Below are 15,060 nucleotides of genomic sequence, written 5' to 3' on the forward strand. Positions count from 1 at the left end.
CTGCGTGCCCCCACACACACACCGCGCACACCCCGCGTGCCCCCCCACACACCGCGCACACCCCGCGTGCCCCCCTACAGAGCTCACACCCTGCGTGCCCCCCCCACACCCCGCGCACACCCCCGTGCCCCCGCGCACACCCCACGCACACCCCGCGTGCCCCCCACACACCGCGCACACCCCACGTGCCCCCCCACACACCCCGCGCACACCCCGCGTGCCCCCACACACACACCGCGCACACCCCGCGTGCCCCCCACACACACACCGCGCACACCCCGCGTGCCCCCACACACACACCGCGCACACCCCGCGTGCCCCCACACACACACCGCGCACACCCCGCGTGCCCCCCCCACACACACCGCACACCCCGCGTGCCCCCCCCACACACCGCGCACACCCCGCGTGCCCCCCCCACACACACCGCGCACACCCCGCGTGCCCCCCCACACACCGCGCACACCCCGCGTGCCCCCCCACACACACACCGCACACCCCGCGTGCCCCCCCACACACACACCGCACACCCCGCGTGCCCCCCCCACACACCGCGCACACCCCGCGTGCCCCCCCACACACACCGCGCACACCCCGCGTGCCCCCCCACACACCGCGCACACCCCGCGTGCCCCCCCACACACCGCGCACACCCCGCGTGCCCCCCCACACACACCGCACACCCCGCGTGCCCCCCTACAGAGCTCACAGACACAGGCCACAAACACACACTACTCACACACCCAGTGTGTCACAAACACACACACACACTGCTCACACCGACCATGTCACAAACACACACTGCTCACACCCATGCCCCACACACCACTCACACCCCGTGTGCCACACACACACACACACCGCTCACACACACACTGCTCACACCGAGCATGCCACAAACACACACACTGCTCACACCCATGCCCCACATACACTGCTCACACCCAGCGTGCCACAAACACACACACACACACTGCTCACGCACCCCCAAGCCACAAACACACATGCACTGCTCACAGCCAGCATGCCACAAACACATGCTTAGGGGGTCCTTTCTGCAGGCGCTCCCAGCCACTACAGAAATGCCCCAAGACTCCTTCCCAGAGACCACCGCTCCATGCATCCAGCACCCCCTCCATCCCCACGTGTGCACGCCACCCCCCAGCCACAAACCTCTGCACAGAGCACATCAACCACACACACACACACCACTACACAAACACCACACACACGCCACCCTTCCCCTCAGAGACCAGCTCCACACAAACCAGTCACCACACACACACACACAACCCCCCAGGGGTGGAGTTTGTGGAGGGACAGCAGACCACTGGGGTGGGGGGATGGAGCACCAGGCTTCCCTATGCCATAAGCTCCACAGCCGGGGAGATGCCTCCAGACCTCATCCTAACCCCACCCTGCAACCTGTCCTGGAGCTGTTTCCCCTCTGGCTCCTCGAGAAGGATCCTGTTAATGACTGGCAGGAATCTAGCCTGGACTTGCAGGTCCTGCCAGCTGCAGGGTTTGCCAACCAGCTGCCCCGGAGACCTGACCATCACCCCCACTCAGCACTGGAATCACCCAGCTGCTGCTAACTGAGACACAGCCACAGGGCGACCTCTTTGGCCGCAGAGCCCCAGGGGCACCAGCCCAGCTCCCGAGCTTGAGTTCCAGTCCTAGCTCCCGAGCCACACAAGCAGCAGGACCCTTCACTGCCGGCTCTGCCAGCCAAGTCATTTCAGTCCAGTCCCTTCCCTCCATCTGCAAGACCAGCTCCCTGCTCAGCTACGCTCCGTCCCCAGCACCCGCTCAGGAGTGGGCGTGGGAGCCAGCAGAGCTACACCCCTATGAGTGGTTCTCCAGGCCCCAGCAGTAGCATGGGATGGCAGCAGCGCCCGGGCATTGCCACACCGGGCACCCACTGGCTCCCAGTCTCACTCCCTTTCCGTTCGCAGCATGCTGGCAGGGGCAGACAGGGCTGGGAGCTCTTTGCTAACGAGCACGAGCACGTGGCACTCACGGCCACAATTAGGCAGCTGAGATCCGCCCCCCTGGGCAAGAGGGAAAGTCGTCAGCAAGACGCTGCAAGCCACAGGTCTTGCTGACAGCCACAGGAGTGCAGCTCCTTGCAGTTCCAGGAACAACCTGCCCCTCACCCCCACAGTTCCAGGAACCGCCCACACATGTGCACTGGACCGGTTCAGCAGCTACTGGATTGCTGTGCCATTTGGGGGTATTTTTGCTCTTACCTGACCAGAGGAATGTGATCCAGAGTGCAGCACGAAATGGGGCCATCCAGCCCACAGGACTGGTTATAATTCCTGAGGAGAAGGGAACAAGACACATTAGATAAGGGATCAATATGTGTCGGGCACCAGACTTGCTGAGCCCACCACTTTCTGCAGATTTTAAGCCTTCATTAAAATAAGTTTCCCAGCCCTGCTGGTTGCAGAGAAAATCAGCCCAACGTGACCCCATACAGTGCCGTCTGCCTGCGTCTGCAGCCAAGCTAACACGGCCCAGAACTGGGGCCTGACCTCGGCTGGCTCAACGGGACGCCCGCACAGAAGCTTACCAGTGACACAGCAACGCTGCTAATGATTTTGCTGCAAATCGTTTTAGCAAAACTCTTCTAGCTACTCTGGGGTTGGGGGCGGAGTCCTCCCTCCCCCCAACCTGACCCCTCTGCAGTTTCCCCAGGATCAATACAGATAGCATCAAGCACAACTCAAGGGAGCGCTGAGGTTCAGCTCACATGGCGTCTGGATGCTGCTCCAAACAATCAGAAGCTCTTGGACCCGCTAAGCTGAGCTGTCAGGCTCCCTGAGGAGATGCCACAGGCAGGACATGGCTCGCTAGCAGGGGTTGAACCCCTCTGCTTCCAGCAGGACCCTGGAAGCTTAGAAGCCCCCAGAGAGTTACAAATGAACCCAAATCCATCCTCGGGACAGGCTCAGTCTGTGTCCCGGAAGAAGCTGCAGGGCAGTTCGAGTCTTGGGCTGACGTTCAGATCAGCTCTCCTTTTATCCAATCAGATTTGCCCAGCTGAGTCCACAGTCCTGTGCCAGGAAGTGGCTCATGGGGCAATGCCCATTTGGACAGCTCCAGCCAAACCACCCCAGGGCCTGGAGCCAGGGAGCAGGATGGGTTTCCTGCAGCAGTTTAGTCCCCATCTCCCAAGAGCAGATGGAGATGGGCTGCCATTAACTGTGCCCAAGCAGTCCGGGAAAGGGGGCGTAACTCCTTCCTCCCCATCAAACAAAACCAGAGACACAGCAACGCTCCCATCTGCTCACTAAAGCCACGTGTCAGTGTGGAGCAGCAAGGGCAAACATGCGGGGATCCTCGTTTCACAGCACGCTCCCCAAGGAGCCCCGAAGAGCCAGGCAGGTGGGCTGAAGATAAAGCCAGAGGCCTGATGGGACCTCTCCCCAGGGCTCCTAGCTGTGCGTATACATACAGCCCCTTCGGCAGCTGGCTGCTCACTACGTGGGAATGGCCCGCGGTTCACACCTGGGGAGATGAGTCCATCTTGTGGCCCATCCCCACATGCCTGTGGACAGAGGCGACCCTCACTAATGGGATTTACAGCTACAGCCTCTCTGTGCAGGCAGGGAGGAGTCACACATGGCTCTTTGGAACGAGTGGGTTTATTGCCCCTCGATGGAAACCAGAGCAAGAGGCCAGGACAGGAAGGGAGGGCCAAGGGCAAGTCCTGAGCCAAGTTCTGCATTGCAGAGAAAAGAAAGGCCGGGATAAGAGCCATGAAAATCGCTGAGAGAGCCGGACGCGATCAGAGGGACACAAGCCAAGCCGCCAGGCCAAACCCAGGGTAGGATGTATAGCTTTGGAACCCTGCGCCCCCTAACTTCCAGCCAATCAGCAGTCGCTGTCAGGGAGGGACCAGAACAGCCAGGTCAATATGCAGAGCCCGAAAACCCCCTGAACACGGGACGGGAAGGGACCTCATGGGTAGCAAGTCCAGTCCCAGCCCCCCACCCCCCATCATCGACGAGTAGCCTCCCTGAAATCAGACAGATGATGAGCACAGCTGCCACTTCTCAGCCAGCCCCAGCCCCAGGAATGCCTGTGAACAGTGATGGCCGCAGCTCCGAGTCCTGTGCATCGTTACAGACCCTCCAGGGGAACTTGGAACCACCTGATCGCCTCAAATGGGCCCCCAGATGCTGCCCTCTCACCCTCGACATGGTCCCAGGTGGGCAGAGGAACGGCTGTCCAGTGGGAGAGCCTATACAGCTCTCGAATGCTAGAGCAGACGAGCACGCACACACCCCTCCATGGATGAGCTGCTTTTCTGTGGGTCCTGTCTTCTTGTGGCAGGGCACACGTGCGCCCCGGGGGGCACTGCAGAAGCAGCGGGGCGAGGAAGGAAGGAAGATGGCCCACACCTCTTCCCATTTGACCAGCTGAGGCCCTTCCCAGTTGTTCCAGGCAGACAGGTCTGTGTGTGTGCAGCGGAGCTGTAGCCACGCTGGTCCTGGGTCTCCGTGCAGCAGCCAGTGGAGAAAGCCATCCCTGCCAGCGCTGCCTCTAGGAGAGCCGTGCATGGCAGGGTTCAGATCCCTGCTGCTGTGTGTGAAGCCAGTCAGTCTCGCGGGGTTGGCTCTGGCTGCTCTCTCGTGTGGCTGCTGAGTTTCCATTGGCAGAGGTGATGGTTTCTCCAAGTCCTCCTTAACGGCTAGCGTTGACTCCCAGGGATCTCCTGGCCCCAGTGCCTCCTCCCTGCCCCCTCTGAGCGTGTGGCAGATGCACAGGAGAGGCTGTGTGCGCAGGGCAGCCACTGGGACCTGTGAGCTGCCCAAGGTAAAAACTGACCGAATGTCACCACACAGAATGAGCTGGTCCTGAGACAGCCTCCCACGCTGCCAAATTCTGCACGGCAAAGCATCAGGAACCCCATCCCACAACAGCGACGCAGACACCCGGCAACCCCCGCTACAGTGCGGCCGCCCCACGACCCCCCCCCACTACAGCGCGGCCACCCCACGACCCCCGTCCGTCTCCCCCCCGCTACAGCGCGGCCGCCCCACGACCCCCGTCCGTCTCCCCCCCGCTACAGCACGGCCGCCCCACGACCCCCGTCCGTCTCCCCCCCGCTACAGCGTGGCCGCCCCACGACCCCCGTCCGTCTCCCCCCCGCTACAGCGCGGCCGCCCCACGACCCCCGTCCGTCTCCCCCCCGCTACAGCGCGGCCGCCCCATGATCCCCCCCCCGCTACAGCGCAGCCGCCCCACGACCCCCGTCCCCCCCCCACAGCGCGGCCGCCCCACAACCCCCGTCCCCCCCCCACAGCGCGGCCGCCCCACGACCCCCGTCCCCCCCATGACCCCCGTCCCCTTCCACTACAGCGCGGTCGCCCCACGACCCCTCCCCCACTACAGCGCGGCCGCCCCCATCCTCTCTGTGACACAGCAGCCACCTGGGAGCCTCTGGCACCAAGACACCTCTGGCCTGGCCTATGCTCAGTTTTTGCAGCGATTTAGTGAAACAGCTGCTGCCCCAGTGTGGGCCCAGCTCTGTCACTGTGATTGGACCTCTGGTTTACATCAATTTTAATACCCATTTCGTGAAACCAGTGCAGCCCCATGGGTAGCTGAGCCCTGAGTAACAGCGCTCAGGCCCCGGCAGCGGTGGAGCCCAGAGGGGCCTAAGCAGGGTCACTTGCAGCCTGGGCTCCTTGGCGGGTGCATATCCAGGCAGCTCTCCCAACCCTGCTAGGACTCTGGGGGGAGGGGAGGCAGAGGCCAGGCTGTCCCCAGAGGGCAGGTGGGATGTCCTGCAGACAGCTCTGGTGGATGGAGCTCTAGCAGGGACTCTGCTCCTCCACAGGGCTGCCCTTCAAGCGCAGGAACCTGCTGGCTCCAGGGCAGAAAGGGACAATTGCCCCCAGGTGGGAAAGGAACCAGCCCGCCCCTAATTCTGCCGCCACGACAGGTTTTGCTGACAAACCCGCCGAGAACCAGCAGCAGCAGGTGCAGAGGCCAGGCCAGTGGGTCCTGAAGAACCTGTTAACAACCCTTTTGCCCCAGTGCCTCGGCAGGTGGAATAACACATGGAGCAAAGGCGGCCCCTGGTCCCCTGAGCCAAATCCAAGCTGATCTGGCCAGGCCCTGGGCTCCCGTGCTGCCCTGTCCCCGTCAGGGACCCAGCTCCTCTGCCATCTCTCGTCAGACAGATCTCCCCAAGCCAGTCACCAACACTGAGCCCTCACAGCAGGCCCCAGAGACGGAGGAGAGCTGGCCAGGCCAGTCCAAGGAGGAGAGACCTTCCAGAGCTTCAGGAAGGCTAGGCAGTACGGGGTCTCTTCTGCCCCCATGTCAAGGAGGCGCTGCCCTGCTAGAGGAGGCAGTGCCCACAGTAAAGAGCTTAGGCAGCATCCAGGCAAGTTGGGGCATTAACCCCACACACTTGGCCAAATGCCACCTGGGGCGGTTACATCTTGCTGCTTCTGTTCTCCCTGGATTGTTCAGCTGGACGTGGTGGCATTCTTCACTTCCTGTCCTAAAACTGTCACTGTTCACTATGAAACAGCTCTCACGCTCCACCCAGAGAAGGCTTCAGATGAATAATCACTGCTTATATTGACACAAATCTTGTTGGGAAGCAGTTCAGGTTGCTATATGTATATGCACGCACGCACGCACGGAAATGGAAAGTTAACTCACCTAACAGCACATACCCTATCCTCCCGCATCCCCCACCATTACCAGGACTACGGACACCACAGCCCATCCGTGTTAACCTTAACTCTGCCCTTTTCTGCCCATACCCCTTCACCAAGTTATCTTCCCATCCCCCAGTGCTGGCAGTGCCGGATAAAGGGTTGTGTGCAGAAGGGAGCGATGAGGGACTGGCATCCCCAGGGAAACATGTTCCAGCCCAGAGATGGCTGCAGGGGAGCCATTCGTGTGTCTCACCAACAAGGGATGCAGGGAGAGACAGTCACACCTCTAACAACATTCCACACTTACACAGCCCTTTGTATGATCAATGCATTTTACAGACATTATTCACCCTCCCAACACCCCTGGCAGTAAGAGAGTGCTATTATCCCCATTGCACAGATGGAGAAACTGAGTCACAGAGCAGGGACATGCCTTGCTCAAGGTCACCCAGGGAGTTGGTGGAAGAGCTGGGAGTAGGACTCCGGACCATCCTGACTTATGACCCTTGGCTCATTCCTCCAGGCAAAGCAGGAGAGGTGGGGAAGAGAGGGAAGGTGTGGGGGACAGAGCAGGAATCCATTTGTCTGGGGTGGGATGGGGATAGACTGGGCTACTCAGGGTGGAAAGGGCAGGTCTGTGGGGGCGGTGGGGGTATGGGCAGAAGCGTTACCCCAGGGAGCTCCATCAATTTTCAGGAAGCTCAAAGCTTGGATAGGCCTCCAGACAGGGTGATGGGGAGGGCTTCAGTGGAGTGGGGGGGGGGGGAACTGGAGGGGTAGGAATTCCCTGCATACACTGCCATCCTCCCGTGCTTGCTGCAAAGGGACGGAGCCCCCTCCAGCTAAGCTCCTGGCAGCCCAGAGCTCTGGGAACCTGCCCCAAAGCCCCCTCCCCTCATCTTCTGACAGCACGGGGCGAAACATCTCCTCCCTATCTCAAGAGGGAAGTAGCACTGCTTAGGCTGCTCGCAGACCCCCCAGGGCCCAGCGGAACCACCCCCCTCCCCACCCCAGGCTGCTGCTCCCCATCTGTGGCAGGGGACTGCCCATCCGGCTCCCATGCTAAATGATCATGACAGAGTTCTATAGCGTCCTTCAGGCTGGACTCCCAAAGCACCCACAACAAACCCATCAGGAGCTGCTGCAGCCAGCCCTGTAACGCAGCCACCTCTGGGCCAGGGCCCAAGAGCTGTTCAGCAGCACACAGCAACGCTGCACAGCCATTGAGGATAGAAAGCGGAGAAAGCCACCGTGGCCAAGTGACCACGCAGGTGATTGACAGAACACAGCTACCAAAGCCGAGACCCCAATTTCTCCAGAAAAGGGGCAGGGGGAAAGGGAGGGTTCGTGTCCACAAGGGACGAGTGGCTGGGTTCTAGGTCACAGCTGAAAGTGCCCCTAGTACCATGTTTGGACACTGGTTCTGTACTGACTCAGGAAACAGCAGCAATTCCTGCATCACCAGAGCCGGTCCTGCAGGTCTCCCAACCAGGTACCAAACAGGCTGGACCCTGCTTAGGTTGGAAGACCAGGCAGGATCTGGTCCTGGGGGGGTTAGCTCCTGGCTCTGTCCGGCTCAGTGTGGGCCTTTGTCCTCTCCACAGCCTGTCCCGTGCTCACTCCCAGGGCCCTGCCACCCAGCGGGTAGGCCCAAAGCACAGGCTTGCCAAATCCAGCTGGGCAAAGGGCAGTTCATTCCCATTGATTCGCACAGCTCTGCCTGCAGATGGCCTGAAACAAGGCTCCAGAGCAGAGAGCCCCAGCTACTCCCGCAGGCCCTCCTTTCTACAAATAGCCCCTCTGGAGCTGGAGTGGCTTAGCAGAGTGCCTGTCACAGCAGGACTCCCAGAGGCTGGCCAGTACTCCTGACCCGCCAGGGCCAGGCAGCTGCCCCTCAGAGCTGCAGGGCTAAGGCTGGATTGGGGCAAGGGGTCCCAGAGGGCTGCAGGGTCAGGCCTCCTCCCTTCCTGTCAGACAAAAGTGATGTGTGAGCTGCTCCGAGCTTGGCCAGGGAATGCAGCAGCAGCACCCTGGGAGATGGGCCAGGAATGCAGGAACTGGCGAGGTGGCAGAGGGCCTTGGTCAGTTGCTTACTCAGCTAACGGTTCCCTCTCCGCCTGCCAGCCATCCCAGGGAGGCACCGCTTCCCCCTCAGCCCAGCGGGTGCTGAGCGGGGCAGATATTTATCTGCAGATCCCAGCCACCCTAGGGCTCCTGGCATGGAAACAGCTTGGACGCATGGGGCTGTCCCTCAGGCCAGGCCGCATGATGGGCTCCAGCTGGAGGCAGGACCATGCCCCTGAGCTCTCTTCCAGACTTGGGGGGTCAGGGGGGGAGGAAGCTGGGACAGGGACAGACCCCTACAAACATCTGAACTCCGGTCACTTCGATCAATTTCCGCTGTATCACTTTCAGTCACTCCCCTCATCCACGGCACAGCCCGCTCCCTCTGGGCACCCACCCCCAGCCCTTCCCTAGCAGACAGGGAAGCACCCTCCCATAAGGGCGTACACCCAGCATTCACACACACGTGTACCACAGCCGCAGCTCCGCAAACCCCAGCAGCATCGACACCGCCCGCTCAGGGCTCTGTAGGCACAGTGGGCCTCGAACCCATGTTTTCCAGCTCCAGAAACACAGGCCCCAGGCATGTGAGCTGGAGGCCTATGCCACACAGCTAAGCAGTTTAGATTCTCCCCAATAGAGGGCAGTAGACCATTACGGCTGGGATTTCAACAGAACCACAGGGTGTCTGGCACCCAGTTCCCTTAGGATCTAGGCTCCCAGCCTAAAATTCCATCTGCCTTACAGATGGAGGCCTCCTTCTCAGCTCCATAATTAATGCTCCGTTTCGCAGTTAATAGAAGGTATTGCCTTTACTAGGCATAAACAAAAACGAAAGCTGGTGGTTATCAGAACTCCACTGGGTACTAGAGAGCTCAATCTCTGCCTTGCTGGTGAGTCACAACTGAATCTGTTTGGTAATCACAGAGTGAAAGAGGACTTCCCTTTGGAAAGATTAGAACTGGCATTTTTTCAGACCCTTCTCGTTTCCATGTGGCTCTGTTTCCAGCCATGAAACCTCAGAGATGGGGAGCTAAGCAGTCTCTTTCCTGCATAGGTTTGGGTTTGTTTTTTCAACATTAAAACCAAGCTCTTTAGCATTACTCATCGTCAGCATTCTGTTTGTGCTATGAAGCCAATGGAGAAAAATGCGTTTGTCTGAAGACAAAATAAAATATTCTGCAGGAAATGGCAGTGCATATTTTTTTCCCCCTTGCACTGAGAGCTGTACACACCAGCCAGAATACACTACCCCGCCGCTTCCACGCCTGAGCTCTTTAGGAGACCTGGCAAGCCAAACACGATCCAGAAAAATGTCCAAAAGCGAGTCAATTTTCTAACCCCCACCTCTCCCCGACACCTGGTCCAATCTGGCCATAACTTTCCAGAAAGGCTGACCCTCTGCAAAGATCCACCAGGAGAAGCTGCAAGGTGGGTTTGGTTTAGGCAAAGTTGGGGGAGGGGTACATTCAGCCTCAGCAGAGGAAAGTAGCTAGTTCCAACCTTTTCCATGGAAACTCACACCCCTCTATGACTCTCTGAACTGCTTATTTGCAGACTTTTTCATGCTCTGGGGGGTTTGAGTGGAAACCTTCTTCAAACAAGGGTTACATTATTTACTGGAGCCGCCTTACTCACATATTGACCATGTTCTGGTGGGGGGCTTTATATAGCACCAGTCATCCAGCCAGATCCTAAAGGGCTTTGAACGCTTGAGGCTCATCCTACAGGCTCCTAACACACGTGACTGGCTTTACTCACATCGGTAGCTCCCTTGAAGCCAGAGGGCCCGCTGAAACCAATCAGGTTACTGAAGGGCGGAAAGGTTTGCAGGACTGAGCCCTTAATTAATGAGCTCTATGCCAGGCTTGCCTTGCCCTGCCAATGAGCCACAGCAGGCGGCTGTTTCACAGCAAGGGGTGGCGCCGTCCCGCAGGTCAGGGGAGGAAGTGACATGTGCCATGTTTCATTGCAATGGCAGGGGGAGGTGGAGTGTAGTGGGTCAAGACCCCCCAAATAACACCCAACAACACAGCGTCCCCTAGCGCCATGCTGGAGCATTGCTTTAATACCACAGCCAAAGAGGGCCACCTCCTGAGTCACCAGGATTACTTGCTGCTGAACATAGGCCTTTGCTGGAGGTCTCCCATCCATGTACTGCCCAGACCTGACCCTGCTTAGTTGGTGAGACTGGTCCGGATTGTAACCCAAGGAGCTCTTGCTTCTCTACATTCTGTCTCTGTCCAGCATGTGAACGATCCACCAATCCCCCCCTCTCCCTACCCCACCTCCCAGAGTCAGGGCCTGGGGTGGGGCGTGTTGATGAAGAGAGGACCTTAGCGACCCAGAGCCAGGTCTAAAGGACAATCCAGCTCTGGATGTGGGGAACAGGCCCTCTGTGGAGACATGCCACGGAGGGGAACACACTGGGCTCCGCAATCAACAAGACACCAGCCTCCAGACCTAGCACCCCCCCAATGCACTACTCCCGTACCAGGCTGCTACACTGATATTTGGGGCCAGCTCTGGTAACCAGAAGCTGATCCACACGAAATGACGAGGACCAGGGCGCAGCTGGAGTTTCCCCATCACCTGTCGAACCTGATCAGCAGCCGCTTTCCCTTTGATCTGCTGGGCAAGACCAGCGTTGGCCAGAACTAGGTCGGAGACACAATGCCTGTGTGCGGGTCGGGTCACTGACCTCAGCCCAACCCCCCGGCCTGTCTCCCGCTGGGCTCCACCCAGCAGGTAGGCCATGGCGAGAGGTACTGGGTCACCAAACACCCCAGCACACCTGCCCTATGGCCTTGAGTCCAGTCCCAGCACAGGCCTTTCCACCCAGCTCAGAAAAGGACCTGCCATGACAGGGTCTGCAGCCAGTTGGTGGAGACCCCCTCTCAGCCAACCAAGGTTCCATCCCACCAGGGCTCCTTACCAGTTGTGGACTGGGCAGATGTGATTGTTAGAGAGTGCCATGGCATACCTGTAGGAGAGAGAAGAATGCCCGGGTTAGTCAACCTTCAATCCCCACTAGATCACCCCACCCACACACTCCCCCAGCAGCACTTCCTCAGGGAGATGTACAGACTCAGGGCAGCAGCCACAGGGAGTGTCTCCCAGAGCAACTGAGCGGCACTGGAGTGCTCTAGTTCGGAGAGCGACACTACACTCCCAGCCGAGGTTTACACGGCCCACTGATCAAGACTCAGGAAAGACAGCTTGATCCATGCAGAGCTCTGGCTAATTCCCACTACCCCTCGGCCCCTCAGGAGGGAGGGGGAATGCTACGTTAAGAGGATCACCCTCCATGCAGGTCAGTGCGTCGCCTGAAGGGTGTTAGGAGAAGGAAACACTGTAATGAATAGGCTGGATGACATCAGCTCGAATTCACTGAGCAGCCGAGGAACAGGCCAGGGAGAACCTGTCCTCAGCTGTACCCCCCAGGGTGGGGATGCCTGGCCAGAGTACCTGAATCGGTATCTGGTCACAGCATCTCCCCAGCTGCAGCAAGAAGCCTGCACAGCTATCCTGAGAGCCACTCCATGGTCTCACTCGCCATTCCCCGCCTGCCAAGTCATCACTGCTGGATTTCCCTGCTGCGGGGGGCCCATGGAAAGCCAGGGAAAGCAGAGTCTAGTCTAGCCTCCGTGGTGTCGAATAAGGGAGTTCTAGCAGAGGGGCGCGGATCCCCACTGCCATCCAGATCCCTCAAGCAGCAGGGGGACCCTCCTGCTCCCAGCCCCCAGGAATCTCTGGTACCCCAGCAGCATTCTCCCCAGGCTTTTCCCCCCAACACACCCACACGCCAGGGCTTGTGCTCTCCCCAGCATTTCCGTCTCTTTCCTCAGATCCTCCTGGCCCCCTTCATTTCCAGGGGCAAATCCCCTCCACTCCCTGCAGACTGGAGTGGGGAGCGAAACTCTCCATCTCGTGCAGCCCCCAGGGTTCTCTGCCCCCTTTGAGCAGTTGCTCCCCCACCTCTGTCTAGACCGTTTCCCAAGCACCAAGGGGCATCTCCTGGCAGCAGCTGGAACACATGCAAGCACATTCTCCCTCTGACCCCATGCTGCCCACTGCCTCCTCCGGGCCGAGCGTCGCTCTCCCACTGCCATGGAACCTCCAGGCCCCAGCACTCCAGCCGCCTGCCCAAAGCAGGAACCTCCGGCTGTTTCAGCCAGCCAGGCTCCTCTAGGGAAAGGGCTCCGTGTGTCCCTTTCACATGCACAGTCCAGTCCTCCAACCACACCCGCCCACACCTCGGTGACGCTCACAAACACAGAGAGAGAGAGGATTCATTCACAAGCTGCATTTACAGATGGCTGCCCCTTGGGATCCAGGGCTGGCTGCCAGACAGCGCTGGGCAGCAGGGCTTGGATTACAAATTAGCCACACGGCTCATTAAAGGCAGGAGTGGCAATCACTCAGAACTCAGTGGCTGCCGAGGTAGGCGAGCCCAGTTACAGCGATGGATCTAAGAGGGTCGCCCAGCAGGGACAGGTGGGCAGCTTGGCTCATGTGCCTTTCCCAGGGAGAGGCCGGGACACTGGAGAGACTGAACAGAGTCAGACAAGCAGGCACTGGGCCCAACGCTGCTCAGGGCTGTGCTACTACACACCGGCCTCTTGGAGGCACTTGGGCTCAGGCCTGCAGTCCTTGTGCGTTCACAACACCTGCTGATGTCGGGGGCACAAAGATGCAGGATCAGGGTCCACCTGTCCCTGGGGTAGCGCACTAGTGACCAGAGCAGGGGACAGGGGCTCAGGTCTCCTACTCAGTATGCAGCCACAGAATGGTTAACGCTTCCCGGAGGGCACAAGGCCTAACGGTTAGCGTCTAGCATGCTCCAAGGCCCTGGGGGGTGGGGGAGGGGGGCTGGTGGTTCTCCACAATCTCTTTGCACTGACCCTTCTGCACCAGTTCCCGATTCGAGAAGGGCAGCTTGATGCTCTGCCGGCCCCAGAGCATTGGGCGGATCCTGCCCTGGGCTGGCTCCAATTGTGGGCAGCTGCTGACGCTAACGATGACCAACAGCCGTTAAAAATAGGCACAAGCACTAGTAAGGAACCTCTCGAGTTACCACGGTGGCCACGTAACACGCCCGGAGTACTAGGGGCGTTGTACAGACAGCCAGGCCCAAGGGCAGCGCTGCTGGGGCACCCACAGGCAGGGCACCGCTGCCTGGCGTACCTCACTTGAGGCGCAATTCCATAGGGCTACAGGGTCCCAACCTTACCCCAGGTCCTGCTCTCCCTTCCCACGGGCTGCTGTTAACCCTTAGCACCCTGCTAACTCCCTCCCCTGCTCCCAGAACAGGCATCGGCAGCTCAGCGGCAGCTCATCCCAATGCGCCTGCCACGAGCCCAGCTGGGATAGCGCAACTAAGCAGGCAGAATACCCAGGCCTTCCGACCCTGCCCCTCCAGCGCACAAACCACCATTTCTCCTCCAGTTTCTTTATACCCCCCCCCCCCCCGCCTTGCTCTCCCACGGGATCTTCCTGTCCCTCTGCCAGGCTCTCTGATGTGCACAGGCTGGGGTCTGTCAGCGGAGCAGCCAGCTCAGCGTGACAGATGACAATGCCAGGGGTGCAGAGGACCTGGCTGGATTTTCCCATCCCAGGGGGCATCTGTGGCACTGGCATTTCAAGGGCTTCTTCCGACAGCCACAGCGACCCCATCAGGTGTGGAAGCCACCGTCACTGCACGGTGCAGAAGCCATCTGGAGAGAGCAGCACCCAATGCATTTCTGCTCCCCTTCTATAACCCTCCAGGTGCAGCGGTTACTACAGCAGCCAGAGGAAGCTTTAGCCAAGACAGCTCCTCTGGGGGTATCTGGCCCATGAGAATCAGCCCTGAGGACACAGCCAGGGGCTACGCATGTCTGAGGGAGGGTTCTGGAGAAATGGAGCCTCAAGGGAGCTCTCCAGAGAGGACTCCAGGTAACGCTCTGCCGTGAAGAGGGGCTGTCAAGGTGCCTTTGGCAAGTCCTCGCCACGGGTCCGTCTGCACTGCAATTGGCAGACATACCTGAGCTGGCTTTGAACTAGCCAGACCAAAGCTAGCTCCAGGAATGATAGCGGTGAAGCTGGTCATTACTCCCAAGCCACGAGGGGCAGACACAGCCATTGTTACTCCAGCGAGTAGATCTAGCTAGATCCTAGCTAGCTGAGGTACGTCCACACTTGCTGCAGTTCAGACATACTCTCAGCGGCTCCAAGCCACCTAAACCCAGTTCACAGGGCCATGACATCCCAGTGCTGAAAGCTCCCCCTGGGCTCTGCAAACCACCACCAGCCCCCAGGCTCTGTGTTC

General features: G+C 59.6%; 1 protein-coding gene across 3 annotated transcripts in view; it reads right to left on the reverse strand.

Annotated features, from left to right (window-relative positions):
- Positions 1–15,060, reverse strand: part of LOC140914627 (transmembrane protein 150A-like) — a 30,292-nt gene that overhangs the window by 12,459 nt on the left and 2,773 nt on the right. For 2 of the 3 annotated variants that reach the window (XM_073352944.1, XM_073352946.1), the window contains exons 2-3: positions 11,686–11,733; positions 2,250–2,321 (exon numbers count right to left, since the gene is read on the reverse strand). In XM_073352944.1, coding sequence (XP_073209045.1) covers positions 2,250–2,321; positions 11,686–11,733 — 120 coding nt within the window. Of the gene's footprint in view, positions 1–2,249; positions 2,322–11,685; positions 11,734–12,810; positions 12,986–15,060 lie in introns of those variants that run through there. The other variant, XM_073352945.1, reaches the window with a different exon arrangement.

Source organism: Lepidochelys kempii, chromosome 7, assembly GCF_965140265.1.
Source record: "Lepidochelys kempii isolate rLepKem1 chromosome 7, rLepKem1.hap2, whole genome shotgun sequence".
NCBI classification, from domain to species: Eukaryota; Metazoa; Chordata; order Testudines; family Cheloniidae; genus Lepidochelys; species Lepidochelys kempii.